Here is a 13,521-nt window from a genome sequence, read left to right as displayed (position 1 = left end):
ATGTGCACCCACTCAGGTGAGAGCCATGTACCCACTCAGGTGAGAGCCATGTGCACCTGCTCAGGTGAGAGCCATGCACCCACTCAGGTGAGAGCCATGCATTGCTCAATTGGTTTGTCCTGTAAAGATTATGCATGCCCAGGTCTCCTCTCTATACACAATCTCATGCGCCCTGGTGAGGGGCCACTAGTGTTGGGGAATTTCACATCTGGGCCCTGTGACCCTGCCTGGCTTGCCTTCCCTATCCTAAGCCATTGAGGCTAAACCTACAGGTTTAGGTGAAGCCCCAACACAGGCATTCTTTGGGAAGGACCGGGTCCCTGGGAAGCCATGCCCTGAGTCACTTGCTGTTCACGTCACAGGTGAGAAGCCTTATGAATGCCCCACCTGCCATGCCCGGTTCACACAGAGTGGGACCATGAAAATCCACGTGGCACAGAAGCACGGAGAGAACGTGCCCAAACACGAGTGTCCCCACTGTGCTACCATCATTGCAAGGAAGAGCGACCTGCGTGAGTGTCTGGGTTAATGGTGTCCCCTTGGCCACAGTACAGGCCTTCCTCCTGGACTCCCGAGGTCTGCAAGCCTGCAGAGCCTGCCCAACTCTGCAAGGCTTTGCTGAGTTTGGGAAACTTTTCTAGAAATGTTTTTACAGGGGTCCTGTCCCGCCCTCTGGTGGCTGAACTGAGTAAGTGCAGTTCAGGAGCCGCCAGCCCAGTCTACATACCCGAATGATCAAATCCATGGGTATTGTTTTTATCTGCTTTGGACCTGCTCTTACAGATAAGGACACTGAGGCTGAAGGACATGGATAATTTTTCTGCAGAGACAGTGGTCCTGATGACCTGGGTATCAAAAGGCAATGGTGTTAGAAGTTTAGCCCCGTCCATGCTCCCTCCTCAGCCCACCTTTTGCACACTTGGAGCTTGATGAGGGTTTAGAGGAGAAACTGAGGCAGGGTTCTCCCTAAGGAACTTGCTTCGTAAGAGGCGGCCTGTGACACAGAGTCTGCCTTCTCCTGGGGTGAGCCTTGGGACGAAGGACAGCCTAGGACAGGACCAGGCTTGCAGGGGTGGGACACAGGACAGCCTAGGACAGGACCAGGCTTGCAGGGGTGACGGTGCTTGTGCTTGGGGGCCTGTAGTGCGCCAGCCCAGCAGGGAGGGGCAGACAGCCTGTGGCATAGGAGTGTGGAGGACAGGGAGCTGGGGAGAGAGCCCTTAGATCTCCATGACACCCCTACTCATCCTCTTTTTCCCCCCTCTCTTTCCCAAAAGTATGATGTCACAGGGACAGTAAAAGTGTCATTGAGAATAAAACCCCTCTCAGTGCCTCGGAAAATGCAGAGATTTTGGAACTGCCCCTGCGGGGGTAAAGGCATTTGACCAATCTTTAACTTTCGTCTTTCATCTGGAACATTCTGTCAGTGCTACTGTGGTTCCCAAGGCACCACCAAGCACTGCCCAGTGGGACCTGTTAGGACAAAGGGACCACTAGCCAGTTGTCACATGCCAGAGGGAACTGCTCTGTAGCCTCTGTAGGGGTGCTAGAGACTCTGGCTCTTCCTCTCCCCGTAAGAATGAGGCGGTCTGTCCACCTGAGTCGGGAGCTCCTCCATCATTGTGGTATCTTTTGTTCAGCCTCTCATAGTGCCACACGGCCACCAGACCTGAAGCTTAGCTGAGTAAAGAGCTTCCTCGACAGTGTGCCCAGTGTGCATCTCTCTCAGGTCATGGGGACAAAGGGGCCTAGACTTCCAGCAGGACAACAGTCATGGTTTTGTTACAGAAGACCCCTTAGCCTTGCTCTGAAGCCCCTGCATGTGCTAAGATTCTCAACGTTCATGGTCGACCTGTAGCCATGATCTCCCCGTTGAAGGTCTTAGACTGAGGCCTCTGATTAGTTCCTTTATGGTGATGGTGCTGAAGTGGGACATTCGTGCCCTGGGGACATGCACCTGGATGTGGAGGTGGGAGCCTGTCATCTCTGAGGGAGGCAAGCTAATGTGTGGCAAGGGAGCCCCGAGGTGCCAGCGAGAGTCTGTAGTGCCCAGAACTGCCCACCCCACCCAAGAAGTCCCTAGGCATTCACCATGCCACAGGTCAGCGTGTCTCCTTGGCCCTAACAGGTGTCCATCTGCGCAATCTGCACACCCATAGCCCCGTGGAGGTCAAGTGCCGATACTGCCCCGCCGGCTTCCACGAGCGCTATGCCCTCATTCAGCACCAGAGGACCCATAAGAATGAGAAGAAGTTCAAGTGCAAGCAGTGTGATTACGCCTGCAAGCAGGTACTGTGTGTGAGTGGATGAAGAGACTGAGAAGCAGTCATTCTTTCTTAGGAAAGAGACTGGGTTGGAGAGGTGGCTCAGCTCTCAGGAGCAGTTGTTGCTCTTGCAGAGGACCTGAGTTTGATTCCCAGAACCCACAAGGTGGTTCACAACTATCCGTAACTCCAGGGGATCTGACACCCTCTTCTGACTTTCCTGGGTACAAGGTACACACGATACATGTACATACAAGCCAGAAAAATACTCCTATATATCAAAATAAAACAATAAGTGAGCATAAACTTAAGGAAGGAAGGAAGGGAGGGAGGGAGGAAGGAAGGAAGAGGCTGGAGTGGACCAGCCTTTTTCTTCTGGGTCACCAACCAGCTCCCAAATCATGGCACAGAGACTTCTTAGTTTTGAATGCTCGGCCTCGCTCAGCTCATTTCTAGCTAGCTTTTTTAACTCAACCTGTTTACCTTTATCTACCTTTGCCTCGGGATTTATTGCTGTTCTTCTGTGCATCTTACTTTGACTGCATCTTGTGTCTGCTGGCAGGCTCAGGGCTGCCTGGCTTCTGGCCCCAGGCGTCTCCCTCTTGCTCTCCTCTCTTCTTCTCTCTCATTCTTCTCTTCTTTTTCTCCCCAGCCCAGAATTCTCCTCCTATTTATTCTCTCTGCCTGGCAACCCTGCCTATCCTTTCTCTGCCTGGCTATTGGCCATTCAGCTTTTCATTCAGCTTTTCACCATCAGGTGCCTTAGGCCGGCAAGGTGAAATGGATGCAACACATCGTTACATGGTTAAACAAATGCAGCATAAACAAAAGCAACACCTTTACACCATTCAAATAACATTCTACAGCATAAATAAATGTAACTCATCTTCTCCTAGTTAAAATAATATTCCACAGCACTGGAGAGCTGGCTCAGCAGTTAAGAGCACTTGCTGTTCTGTCATGAGTAGAGTTCGAATCCCAGCACCCACACTGGGTGGCAGATAGCTGCGCATAACTCCAGCTCCAGGGACTCCAGTGTATCTTCAGAGCTCTGCGTACTTACACACATACAGACACATACATAAAGAAAAAGAAAAGGGGCCGGTGTGGTGATGCACAACATTAGTCCCAGCTCAGAGGCCGGTGGATCGCTGAGTCTGAGGTCAGTCTGGTCTACATAGCAAGTTCCAGGACAGCCACAGCCACATAATGAGAGCCTGTCTCAAAAAACAAAGAAAGAAAGAAAAGAGACCTCTTTTTTTTTTTTTTTTTTTTTATTAATTTATTTTGCAATACAATTCAGTTCTACATATCAGGCACGGATTCCCTTGTTCTCCCCCCTCCCGTCCCCCTCACCTTCCCCCCAACCCCCCCCCCCATTCCCATCTCCTCCAGGGCAAAGCCTTCCCCACAGACTGAGGTCAACCTGGTAGACTCAGTCCAGGTAGGTCTAGTCCCCTCCTCCCAGGCTGAGCCAAACAATCCTGCATAGGCCCCAGGTTTCAAACAGCCAACTCATGCAATGAGCACAAGATCTGGTCCCACTGCCTGGATGCCTCCCAAACAGATCAAGCCAATCAACTGTCTCATCCATTCAGAGGGCCTGATCCAGTGGGGACCCCTCAGCCATTGGTTCATAGTTCATGTGTTTCCATTCATTTGGCTATTTGTCCCTGTGCTTTATCCAACCTTGGTCTCAACAATTCTCGCTCATATAAACCCTCCTCATTCTCGATAATTGGACTCCCAGAGATCCACCCAGGGCCTACTCATGGATCTCTGCATCCAGATCCCTCAGTAGTTGGATGAGGTTTCTAGCACAACAATTAGGGTGTTTGGCCATCCCATCACCAGAGTAGGTCAGTTCGGGCTGTCTCTCGACCACTGCCAGCAGTCTGTTGTGTGGGTGCTAGAGAGGCCCACAGAAAAGAGACCTCTTGCTGCTGACCTTGGAAGAGTTGGCCTTGACCAGAGAGCCAGCTCAGAGTAGCCGGAGCAGCCACAGGCCATCAACCGCAGCTGCTGCCGAGAGAGCTTACAAACCTGCCGAGGTCCTCGCCACACTCAGGGACCATCGTCAAAGTGACGTCGGCGTGACCCACCTCCTCTCTGCGCGGACATCCAATGTCAGAGCCGTGGTGTGTCTTCGCCCTAACTGCGGCAGTAACATACCAGTAACATACAAGACTGGACTGGCTACAGCTGGCATCTTCCTGCCCGGAAGCCAAAACAAAGGGCATGCCACTCAGGAATAGCTGAAGGGTCCTTGAGATGGCTCAGCAGGTAAGTGCTCCCTCGGCCAGTAAACTGTTCCAGCAAGCTTGAGGAGCTGAGTTCCACCCTCAAAACCCAAGGAAAGGGGGAAGGAGAGAACCAATTCCATGAAGATGTCCCCTGATCGCCACTCATGCACTGCCCCCACGCACCACATACACACAAAATTCAGTCATTTTAAATGTCCTCAGAAATGCTGTCAAGGTTATTTCCTTAGTAAATCTTAACCCGACACAGTCTTTAATGCTCTGTGGGAGGAGAAGGATGCTGTAAACAGCAAACCCCTGCCTTCTGCAGCCCGGGGAGTGGGGTAGTATGAGTTACCAGTTTAACTAGCCACCTCCCATGGTGGTGGTTTTCATTTGAACACGTGCTCAGCAGACAGACTGTGTGTGTGCTGACAAGCACGTGGCTTTGACAAACGGATGGCATGGTGGGAAATTCAGGGGAGTCGTGTTGCCACTGATAAAGCTTCATCTTTCAAAAGAAAATTAGAATTCAGATTTTGGAGACGTTGTCGTCACGAACATTGCATTTTCTGACCCTTGAAGACTCCTGACAGCACTGGGAATCTCTGGGAAGCAGGCTTTCGTTTGACCGTGGGATGAACCACATCCATGTTTTACACAGACTCCACAGCTCTGCACTCAGGTGCTCTCCAAATGACTGCCCTGTGGGGCAGGAGAAGCACGCCTAGCCCAAAGGTCCGTTCAGCACAGGGCACAGAAGGTTGGTCGTCACAGCGTCACACTCAGTGTTGCACCGCACTTTAAAGAGACCGTGTCCACAGTTCCTTCTGTGTGGGGGTGCCTGCCCAGGCACACGGGGAATCCAGAGCCCAGCACTGAGTATCCTCATCACTTTCTGCCTTACATTTTGAGACAGAGTCTTACCAGTCCTGGAGCTGGGTGATCAGATTGGCTGGACAGAGAGCCCCAGGAGTCTCCTCTCAGAGCTGAGGTTACAGGGAAACACCACCACACCTCGCTTTTACAGGGGTGTTGGCGATCCAAACTCAAGGTCCTTATGCTGGCACAGGAGACAGTTTACCCACTGAGCCGTCTCCCGAGCTCCCTCTGGCTCTTTTTAAAAACTGTGCCTGCACTCCGGGTTCTCCTCAACAAACACCCATAGCTGCAGAAGAAACAGAGGCAGACGTCTCCTGAATCCCTGAAAGGATTTTCAGACTCGGCAGGAAAAGTACGGAGCAAATAATTCTGAATTTCACATAATCTGTTAATGATTTTGCCTGTGTGTGAGCCCTGAACATTAGCATGTCGTGTTATTTTTTAATGTATGATTTTCTTTTAACTTTTCAAAATGTTTGCCAGTTCCTCACTTCGTGTTTCTCATAGTGAATATGGCTGTGTCTCATCCACAACACAAAAGTGCTTTGGAGCGTGTGGTGATCCTGAGTGTGCCTTGGTGCTTGGTCTCACTAGTGGACACAGAGTCAGGCTTTCACACTCATCATCGTTCAGAGTGTGGGTTAGATTGGGGCTGGAGAGATGATCGGTAGTTAAGAGTGTGTGCTGCTCCTGTAGAGGACCAGAATTTGATTCCCAACACCTATATAACTCTAGCCACACAACTGCCCATAACCCTAGCACCAGGGATCTGATACCCTCTAGCCTCTGGTAGCCCCCACCCAGGTGTACATGTACACACATACACACTTGAATAAATTTTCCTCCTCCTCCTCCTCCTCCTCCTCCTCCTCCTCCTCCTCCTCCTCCTCCTCCTCCTCAGTGTGGGCCATAGAGAAGTTTTGTTTGTTTTTCTTTTGTTTTGGGGGGCAGGTCTCTTGTAACCAGGCTGACTTAGAACTCCACACCCTGATCCCTAGCACGCAGCAGACCCTGGCTCTGATGAGGGCCACACCGCTCTTGAGGACGGAAAGCGCGGTAATGATGGACAGTTCTGAGGAACCCTTCCAGCCCGAGTCAGCTGGGTCCCTGCTTTCCCCCAGGAGCGGTACTTGACGGCGCACGTGCGCACGCACACGGGAGAGAAGCCTTTCTCCTGTCCCGACTGCAACAAACACTTCAGACAGAAGCAGCTGCTCACTGTGCACCTGAGGAAGTACCACGATCCGAGCTTCGTCCCCGTTGTTCATCTGTGCCTCAAGTGTGGCAAAAGCTTTTCCCGCTGGGTAAGCACGCCCTTGTCTCCAAACAGTGACCCCTCCTTTAGGGAAGGTTCCCAGCAGTTTTTGGGTTCAGAAAAGTCAAGCGTTTATAAACACATGCTCTCCCTCGATAGGCAGAAGGGAAGCCCGGGCACACAGCCTCTGGGGGATGGAATCTGGGCCAGGTGTGTGCCAGGCAAGCATGCCGCTGGGCCTAATATATATATATATATATTTTTTTGAGAGCAGCTCTAGATAATTGTCCATTCTGGCCTTGATCTGTGCTCCTCCTGGCCTAGTCTCCTGAGCAGGTGGGACAGTCTAGATCACCAGGCCAGAGTCATACAGCCTGTTAGTCGTGTTCTTTGGTGGATAAGAAATTGACCCATGGTTACTTATTAGTGTTATTTTGGTTTTTAACCCCTTTTATTTTGGTAAAACCACTGTGTTCCACCAGGCCCAGGACTGGGCAACACCAGGGCAGATTGTCCACAAACTACGTTGAAAACAGTTTGGGGATTCTCTGACTCTGGAGTGAACCTAGTTTCTTTTTGTTTTCATTTTTGAGACAGGATCTCACTATGTAGCCCTGGCTAGCCTTGGAACTCGCTCTGTAGACCAGGCTGGCCTCAAATTCATTGAGATCCACCTGCCTCTGCCTCCTGAGTGCGGATTAATGGTTTGTGTGCCACATGCTGGGTTTAAAAACCTAGTTTTTATAGTGTAAGAGTTGACAGTTACCCTGTGAACTAAATGCAGGCGTCTTCCCAGAGTGATTTCCATTCTCAGGCGTTTCCAAGCTGTGAAATCAGGCAGTGGATTCACATTCATTTTCTATTTCTGAATAACAAATTACCTCAGAATGTCAGCGCTCAACAAATTTGTATCACACTACCGTGTACATGAGTCTGGAATCAGAGCAGTGTGGCTACGTGGTTCCGGTTATAAAAATAAAAGCACAGCTGGATACTTGGAATCCAACTTACCTTTTTAGAAGGTTAAGAGAAAGGTCTCATGTGTGGGGCTCAGGGAGATGCAGGAGCAGACTGATCTTTGGATTATTAGAAGAGTTAGTAACACCATAGATGGACAGCCGGACAGCATGGTGGGGCTCTGATAAGACAGTGTGGGATCCCTTCCTACAAATCTCACAGGAAGGGGAGGTTCCAGCAGGAGCCTGTGGGCCAGGTTTCTCTAATGTGGGGGAGGGGCACATATAACTGAGGTGTCCCGCCCACTGGGGGACCTTTGGCATCAGGCTCTCTGTAGGGTGTCTGCCTCTGTGCAGCATGGAGTTCCAGGATCAGCTACAGGGATGCAGGACTGACCTGGGATTCTTACATTTCTGGAGTCCTGGCACTAGGAGCCTGTTACAGACCCACAGGTCTGCTGTCTGGTAGGAGGAGGCTGGTCAGGGGCTGGGACACTGCAGGCAAGTGTACCCTGATTTGTCCCAAGCTCAAATCTACAGGTATTCACAAATTTCTGCTCACTAGCATACACATCAATTTGGCTCTGGATCAGAATGTCACCAGCCAGCAGCATGACTCCCCTTCCTGTGATGACCCTGACCCTGACCTAGGTGGCATCTCTGATGTTCCTTCTCTCCGGGCTCAGGGATTTGTCACATGACACTGTCTCTGTGTCCAGAAGAGTGTAAATATGCCACACTTAGCATCCTTGGCCTGCTTTTAAAAGGCTGACACGTCTGTATTCGTGTGTATTAACTCAGCTATACCAGGAGTTCTCAGCTCTAAACTCCGGGCACGGCAGACACATTAGTTGCTGCTTCCTGCCGGGGCAACAGCCCGTGGCTGGTCTGGGATGCGCAGAGGACTCCTGACCCCACCACCACCACCACGACTGAAAACAGGCTTCATTTTATACATAACCATACACAGCCGGGACCAGCACATTTTCTTTGTAAACAGAATAAACACTCCCGGCTTCTCGGGCAGCTTCTGCTCCAACTTGACAGCAGACGTGGACAGACCACTTATGAGCGGATGTTGGGAGAACGGTCTCAGTCTCCTCCCCGAAGAACACAGGAACAAAGCTAAAGTAACTGGGCAAGGCAATCTCTTTATAAAAAGAATATGCCGGAACCCAAATTGAGCTAGTGAACGTGCTCAAGGTAGATATGGGAGGGCTGAGCAGGTAGTCCTGGTTGTATAAGAAAGCAGACCGAGCCAGGTGGTGGTGACGCATGCCTTTAATCCCAGCACTCGGGAGAGGCAGAGGCAGGCGGATCTCTGTGAGTTTGAGTCCAGCCTGGGCTACCAAATGAGTTCCAGGAAAGGCGCAAAGCTACACAGAGAAACCCTGTCTTGAAAAACCAAAAAGAAAGAAAGAAAGCAGACCGAGTAATCCAGTAAGCAGCACTCCTCCATGGCCTCAGCATCAGCTCCTGCCTCCAGGTCCCTGCTTGAGTTCCTGCCTCGACTTCCCTCAGTGATGGGCTGTGACCTGAGACCTGTAAGCTGGAGTCCACCCTTCCCTCCCCAAGCTGCTTTTGATCATGTTATTTTTTACAGCAATAGAAACTCTAAGACAGGTACCCAGTTAGGTCATCACGGGTATAGGAGGAGGCAGTAGGTGTGGCCCAGGCATACAGGCCTTAAAGCAGACGAACACAAAACCAAAACAGTTAAACAAAGGAAAACATTCCATGTTCTCACTGCAAGAAATGGGGTCCATTTGTCTTAGCACAACTGTGACTGAATGCCCAGCGGTGTTCTCTGGGCCTTCTTTTGATCTCTCGTCAGCTCTTAGACACGGGCTGGTGCTGGGAAAGGAACCCACGATGAAGTGGAGAGAGCAGGAAGTGTGCCCCAGAGTCTGTAGGTGGCACTGTTATTTGGGGAGCACATAGAGGACCTGGGAAAGGAAATCGACCTTGGTGTGGACTGATCAGATGGCTCTGTGAATGGTGAAGGCCCCCTGGGCCCCCAGCGGAGCTGGTCACCCACTGTCGGGGGATCTGCTCCCTTGGAGCCTTGTTAACCTCGTCGTTTCCCATCCTGGATTCATGTGGGTTTCTCTGTCAGAGTTTCAACCCGAGTCTCAGCCTCTGGTAATGGAGGCTTCCTGCATTCTGCTTCTGACCTCTTCATCCCTCCTCAGCCGACTCCCCCATGGGGCAGTGTCCTGTGTTAGGACTTCTTAGCAATCAGAAGTCACCAAGGACACATGCGACATGTGGATCCAGACTTCATGTTCACTTCAGGTCAGCGGCATCTCTCATTCACTCTCTTGCTCAACCTCCAGAATGACCCAAGCACCAAGGAGTACTTTGCCAGGGAGATTTGGGTCCCGCAGAGGACCTGACTTTGGTTCCCAGCACCCACATCAGATGACTCACAGCCATCTACAACTCCAGCCACGGGGCATCTGACGCCCCCTTCTGGCCTCTGGAGACACCTTCACTCACACACACACACACACACACACACACACACACACACACACACACATTTTTAAGGTCATCTTGGTTTGGGTTTATTTTTTGGTTTTGGTCCAAAATCTAAAAGGTGCATATTACTTGCTGCCTTCCTGAAACCCACCTTTTAAGAAACGTATGTAATTATTGATGTATGGTATATCAGAGGGTGTAGCGTGTGCCACGGCATACATGCAGAGCTCAGAGCACAACTTACAGGAGTCAGTTCTTTCTGCCCATCACGTGGGTCCACAGGCTCCAACGTGACAAATTCCTCTACCTGTTGAGTCGTCCCCGAGTCCTTGAAGCCCACCTCTTAACCATGGGTTGCAAGCTGCACATGAGGACACTGATGTTCACTGGTGGCCTGTGTCATTTCCTTTAGAGTAACCTACAGAGACATAGGAAGAAGTGTGACCCGGCGCATGAGAAGTTGGCCACCTCCAAAAAGGGAAAACCAGAGCCGAGGAAGCAGGCCGTAGAGGAAGGACCGGCATGGGACAATGGTACGCGCTTTCTGATCACTTTGTTTTAATCTGGGAATGGTTTTCCCATGGTTAACCGCAGCTAGAAAGTCGTGAGGGCGGGGGCAGTGGGGCCCTGTCGCTGAGGGGCTTGGCAACCGCATCGGAGTGGCTTTGTTACAGCCACACTCGGCAGGGTTACCCACACTCAACCCAAACTCGGATCATCAGGCTTGGCAGCGGCCACTTACCTGCTCAGCCGCTCATGTCTAGTGACATTTTTGATTGCCACAGCTGAAAAGGAGTGTGCCACAGGCATCTCACGGGTGAGCTGCTGGCCTCCTATAGTGCCCACAGTGCCCATAAAAGAGTCCCTGTCCCCACTGCCCAGGTTGAGTAGCCCTGCCTCAAAGCAGGAGACCTGACAGCCGGTGTTCCGGAATCAGGTCGTTTTCCGGCATGCCTACTGCTGGTTCAAACTACAGCAACTGTTTCATTGTATACTCTCTGGTTCCCTGTCTGGATGTCTTGGCTTTCTCTCACGTTTTCTCACTCTGTATGCTTTCTCCTAGATCCTGCTGACCAGGAGAACGATGCCTCGAAGTGCCCTGGGGAGCTGACTCTGAGCCACGGTGGCGAAAACGCAGCCAGGAGCGAGAGCCTGGATGAGGGCCTGACCTGCGAGATGATCTTTGACATGATGGATAAGTGACAGGCTGCTCCGTGCTGTGGCCTCTAGAGAAGAAACAAGTTAGAAACAAGGTCACCATGGTGATAGCCATGTTCCCAGAGTTTGATGTAGTATGTAGAAATGTTTGAAGAAAAAAAAACTGCAACTTTTTCCTGAAAACAAGAGTCAGAGCTTGGAGTGAAGGGCACACCTCAGCCCCATGGGCTCACTCTCTAGTGATGGCAGGGTGGCCCACCATACGCCAGGGACAGTTTTTAGGAAATACTTATTTCCACAGGAGCTCAGCCCAGCCAGCATGTTGGCGGTTTGAAGAGGGAATCTTTTGCGTTGTTTGTCTATCCTTGATATTTCTGGCACTATGATTTCTAAACACTGAGGATGAATTGTATACCTTTTTTATACCGATGAATTTTCCATAATGTTTAAAACTACCAAGATGCTTTTAATGAATTTTAAATTCAACCCAAAGATCTTAATACTATAAAAAGATGGAGTAGTAGAAATCAGTCAGTAGCCCACTTGATTAGACAAAATAATATATATATATATATATATATATATATTATATATAATAGATTTTACTTTGACATTGAGCAAGTCTCACCTTCAGATGTTTGCCCCCCACCCTGCTTTTATAGACTTGTGGATTGAACCCAGGACCTGGAACAAGCTAGGCAAGTACTCCACCACCAAGCTACACCCCCAGCCACACTGAGCTGCACATCCTCTTCCTCAGTCTTTGGTAGCCAGAAGGCCCGGCCTTTGCCGCCAGGCCCGGCTTGCATTTTCTTTTAATCCCGTTCCTTGCCAGCTGTGAAATTGCGCTGGGGTTGTTAATAACATTATTTTTATTCTTAGCCAGGTATGACAGTGTGCACCTGTCTTCCCGGCACTCAGAAGGTAGAGGCAGGAGGAGGGTGACTTTAAGGTTATCCTCAGCTACATATCAAACTCCAGGCCAGCCTGGGCTACATGAGATTCTCTCTCAAAAAACAGATGTAGATCCTTTTGTTTTGCTAGAAGTCTTTTATTTACATTTTTAAATGATTGGCTGTGAGAAGAAATCTGATAATGAAATGTGTATTTGTGAAGAATTTGAACTTCTTGTAATTCTCACCAGTTAGGGAGAGTATCTGTTTCCAGCCCTCACTCTGGCCCTCGGTGTCTGAGGCCCTCGGTGTCTGTCTGGGGTCTTTCTGTTCAGGATCTGCAGCAGCCGGGCCTTATCTTTGTCTAGTGTTCTTCTGCTGTGGAGCCCCACACTGCCACATCTCCAAATCACCCATAGGCCCCAAGTCCAAATTCTTAAAATGTTGATCTGTTCAAAACATCCCACATGTGGTCACAGGAGCAGTCCCCAGCAGTGGGGCCACTTTGTCCTCTGGCCGCCTCAAATGGATTCCGCTGATACGTGACACGCAACAAGATTTAAACTCTGTAGTCTGCTGTATGCTGTCATTGTGACTCAAGGTTTATAGTTTCTTATTTTTGACTGTTGTAAAGATTTTTGCATAATTCAATAAAATGAAATGGTTTTTAAAAACTGTCTTTGTTATATGCGAATGGTGGTCTTTTTCATTTTTGGTTTACTAGAGATTAAATCTAGGGCCTCAGGCATGCTAGGCAAGGCTCTACCACCAGATACACCACAGCCATCTTTATACTTCCTATTTTGAGAAAGTTGTCCAGGCTAGCCTTGACTTCACTCTGTGTAGCCCAGACAGACCTTGAATTCTCAGTCCTAAGCCTCCCAAGTACCTGGGGTTATACCTCCAGAAAGCCTTTAAAATGTCCTTGGGGGCTGGAGAGATGGCTCAGCAGTCTTGCAGAGGACCTGAATTAGGTTCCCAGCACACATGCTGGGCAGCTCACAACCACCTGTAACCCCAGCTCCAGGGAATCTGACGCCCTCTTCTGGTCTCTTCATGTACATGTACTGCATGTACAATCCCTCCCCCACCCCCACCCCTCCCCCATAGACACACATACATATAGTTTAAAATTTTTGTTTGTTTTTGTTTTTCGAGATCGGGTGTCTCTGTGTAGACCCAGTGGTCCTGGATCTTACTCTGTAGACCAGGCTGGCCTTGAACTCACAGTTCTCTGCCTCCCAAGTACTGGGATTAAAGGCGTGAGCCACCACTGCTGGGCTTGGTTTTGTTTTTAATGTCTTGTTGGGCCAGAGAGATTGCTCAGAGGGTAAAGGCACTTGCCACCAAGCCTGACGACGTGAGTTCAATTCCTAGGACCCACATTGTAGA

At 50.1% G+C, this 13,521-nt stretch overlaps 1 protein-coding gene across 1 annotated transcript in view; it reads left to right on the top strand.

Moving 5' to 3' along the window:
• Ctcfl (CCCTC-binding factor like) overlaps positions 1-12,747 on the top strand; it is a 43,526-nt gene extending 30,779 nt beyond the window's left edge. Inside the window, exons 6-10 of the mRNA XM_052725408.1 lie at positions 363-512; positions 2,129-2,289; positions 6,508-6,690; positions 10,491-10,611; positions 11,142-12,747. Of these exons, the coding sequence (XP_052581368.1) occupies positions 363-512; positions 2,129-2,289; positions 6,508-6,690; positions 10,491-10,611; positions 11,142-11,281 (755 nt within the window). The 3' untranslated portion in view covers positions 11,282-12,747. The remainder of the gene's footprint in view (positions 1-362; positions 513-2,128; positions 2,290-6,507; positions 6,691-10,490; positions 10,612-11,141) is intronic.
• Positions 12,748-13,521: the final 774 nt, after the last annotated feature.

This window comes from Peromyscus californicus, unplaced genomic scaffold (assembly GCF_007827085.1).
Source record: "Peromyscus californicus insignis strain IS unplaced genomic scaffold, ASM782708v3 Scaffold_7__1_contigs__length_154581171, whole genome shotgun sequence".
In the NCBI taxonomy this organism is placed as follows: Eukaryota; Metazoa; Chordata; class Mammalia; order Rodentia; family Cricetidae; genus Peromyscus; species Peromyscus californicus.
This window is presented reverse-complemented; position numbering and strand designations above follow the sequence as displayed.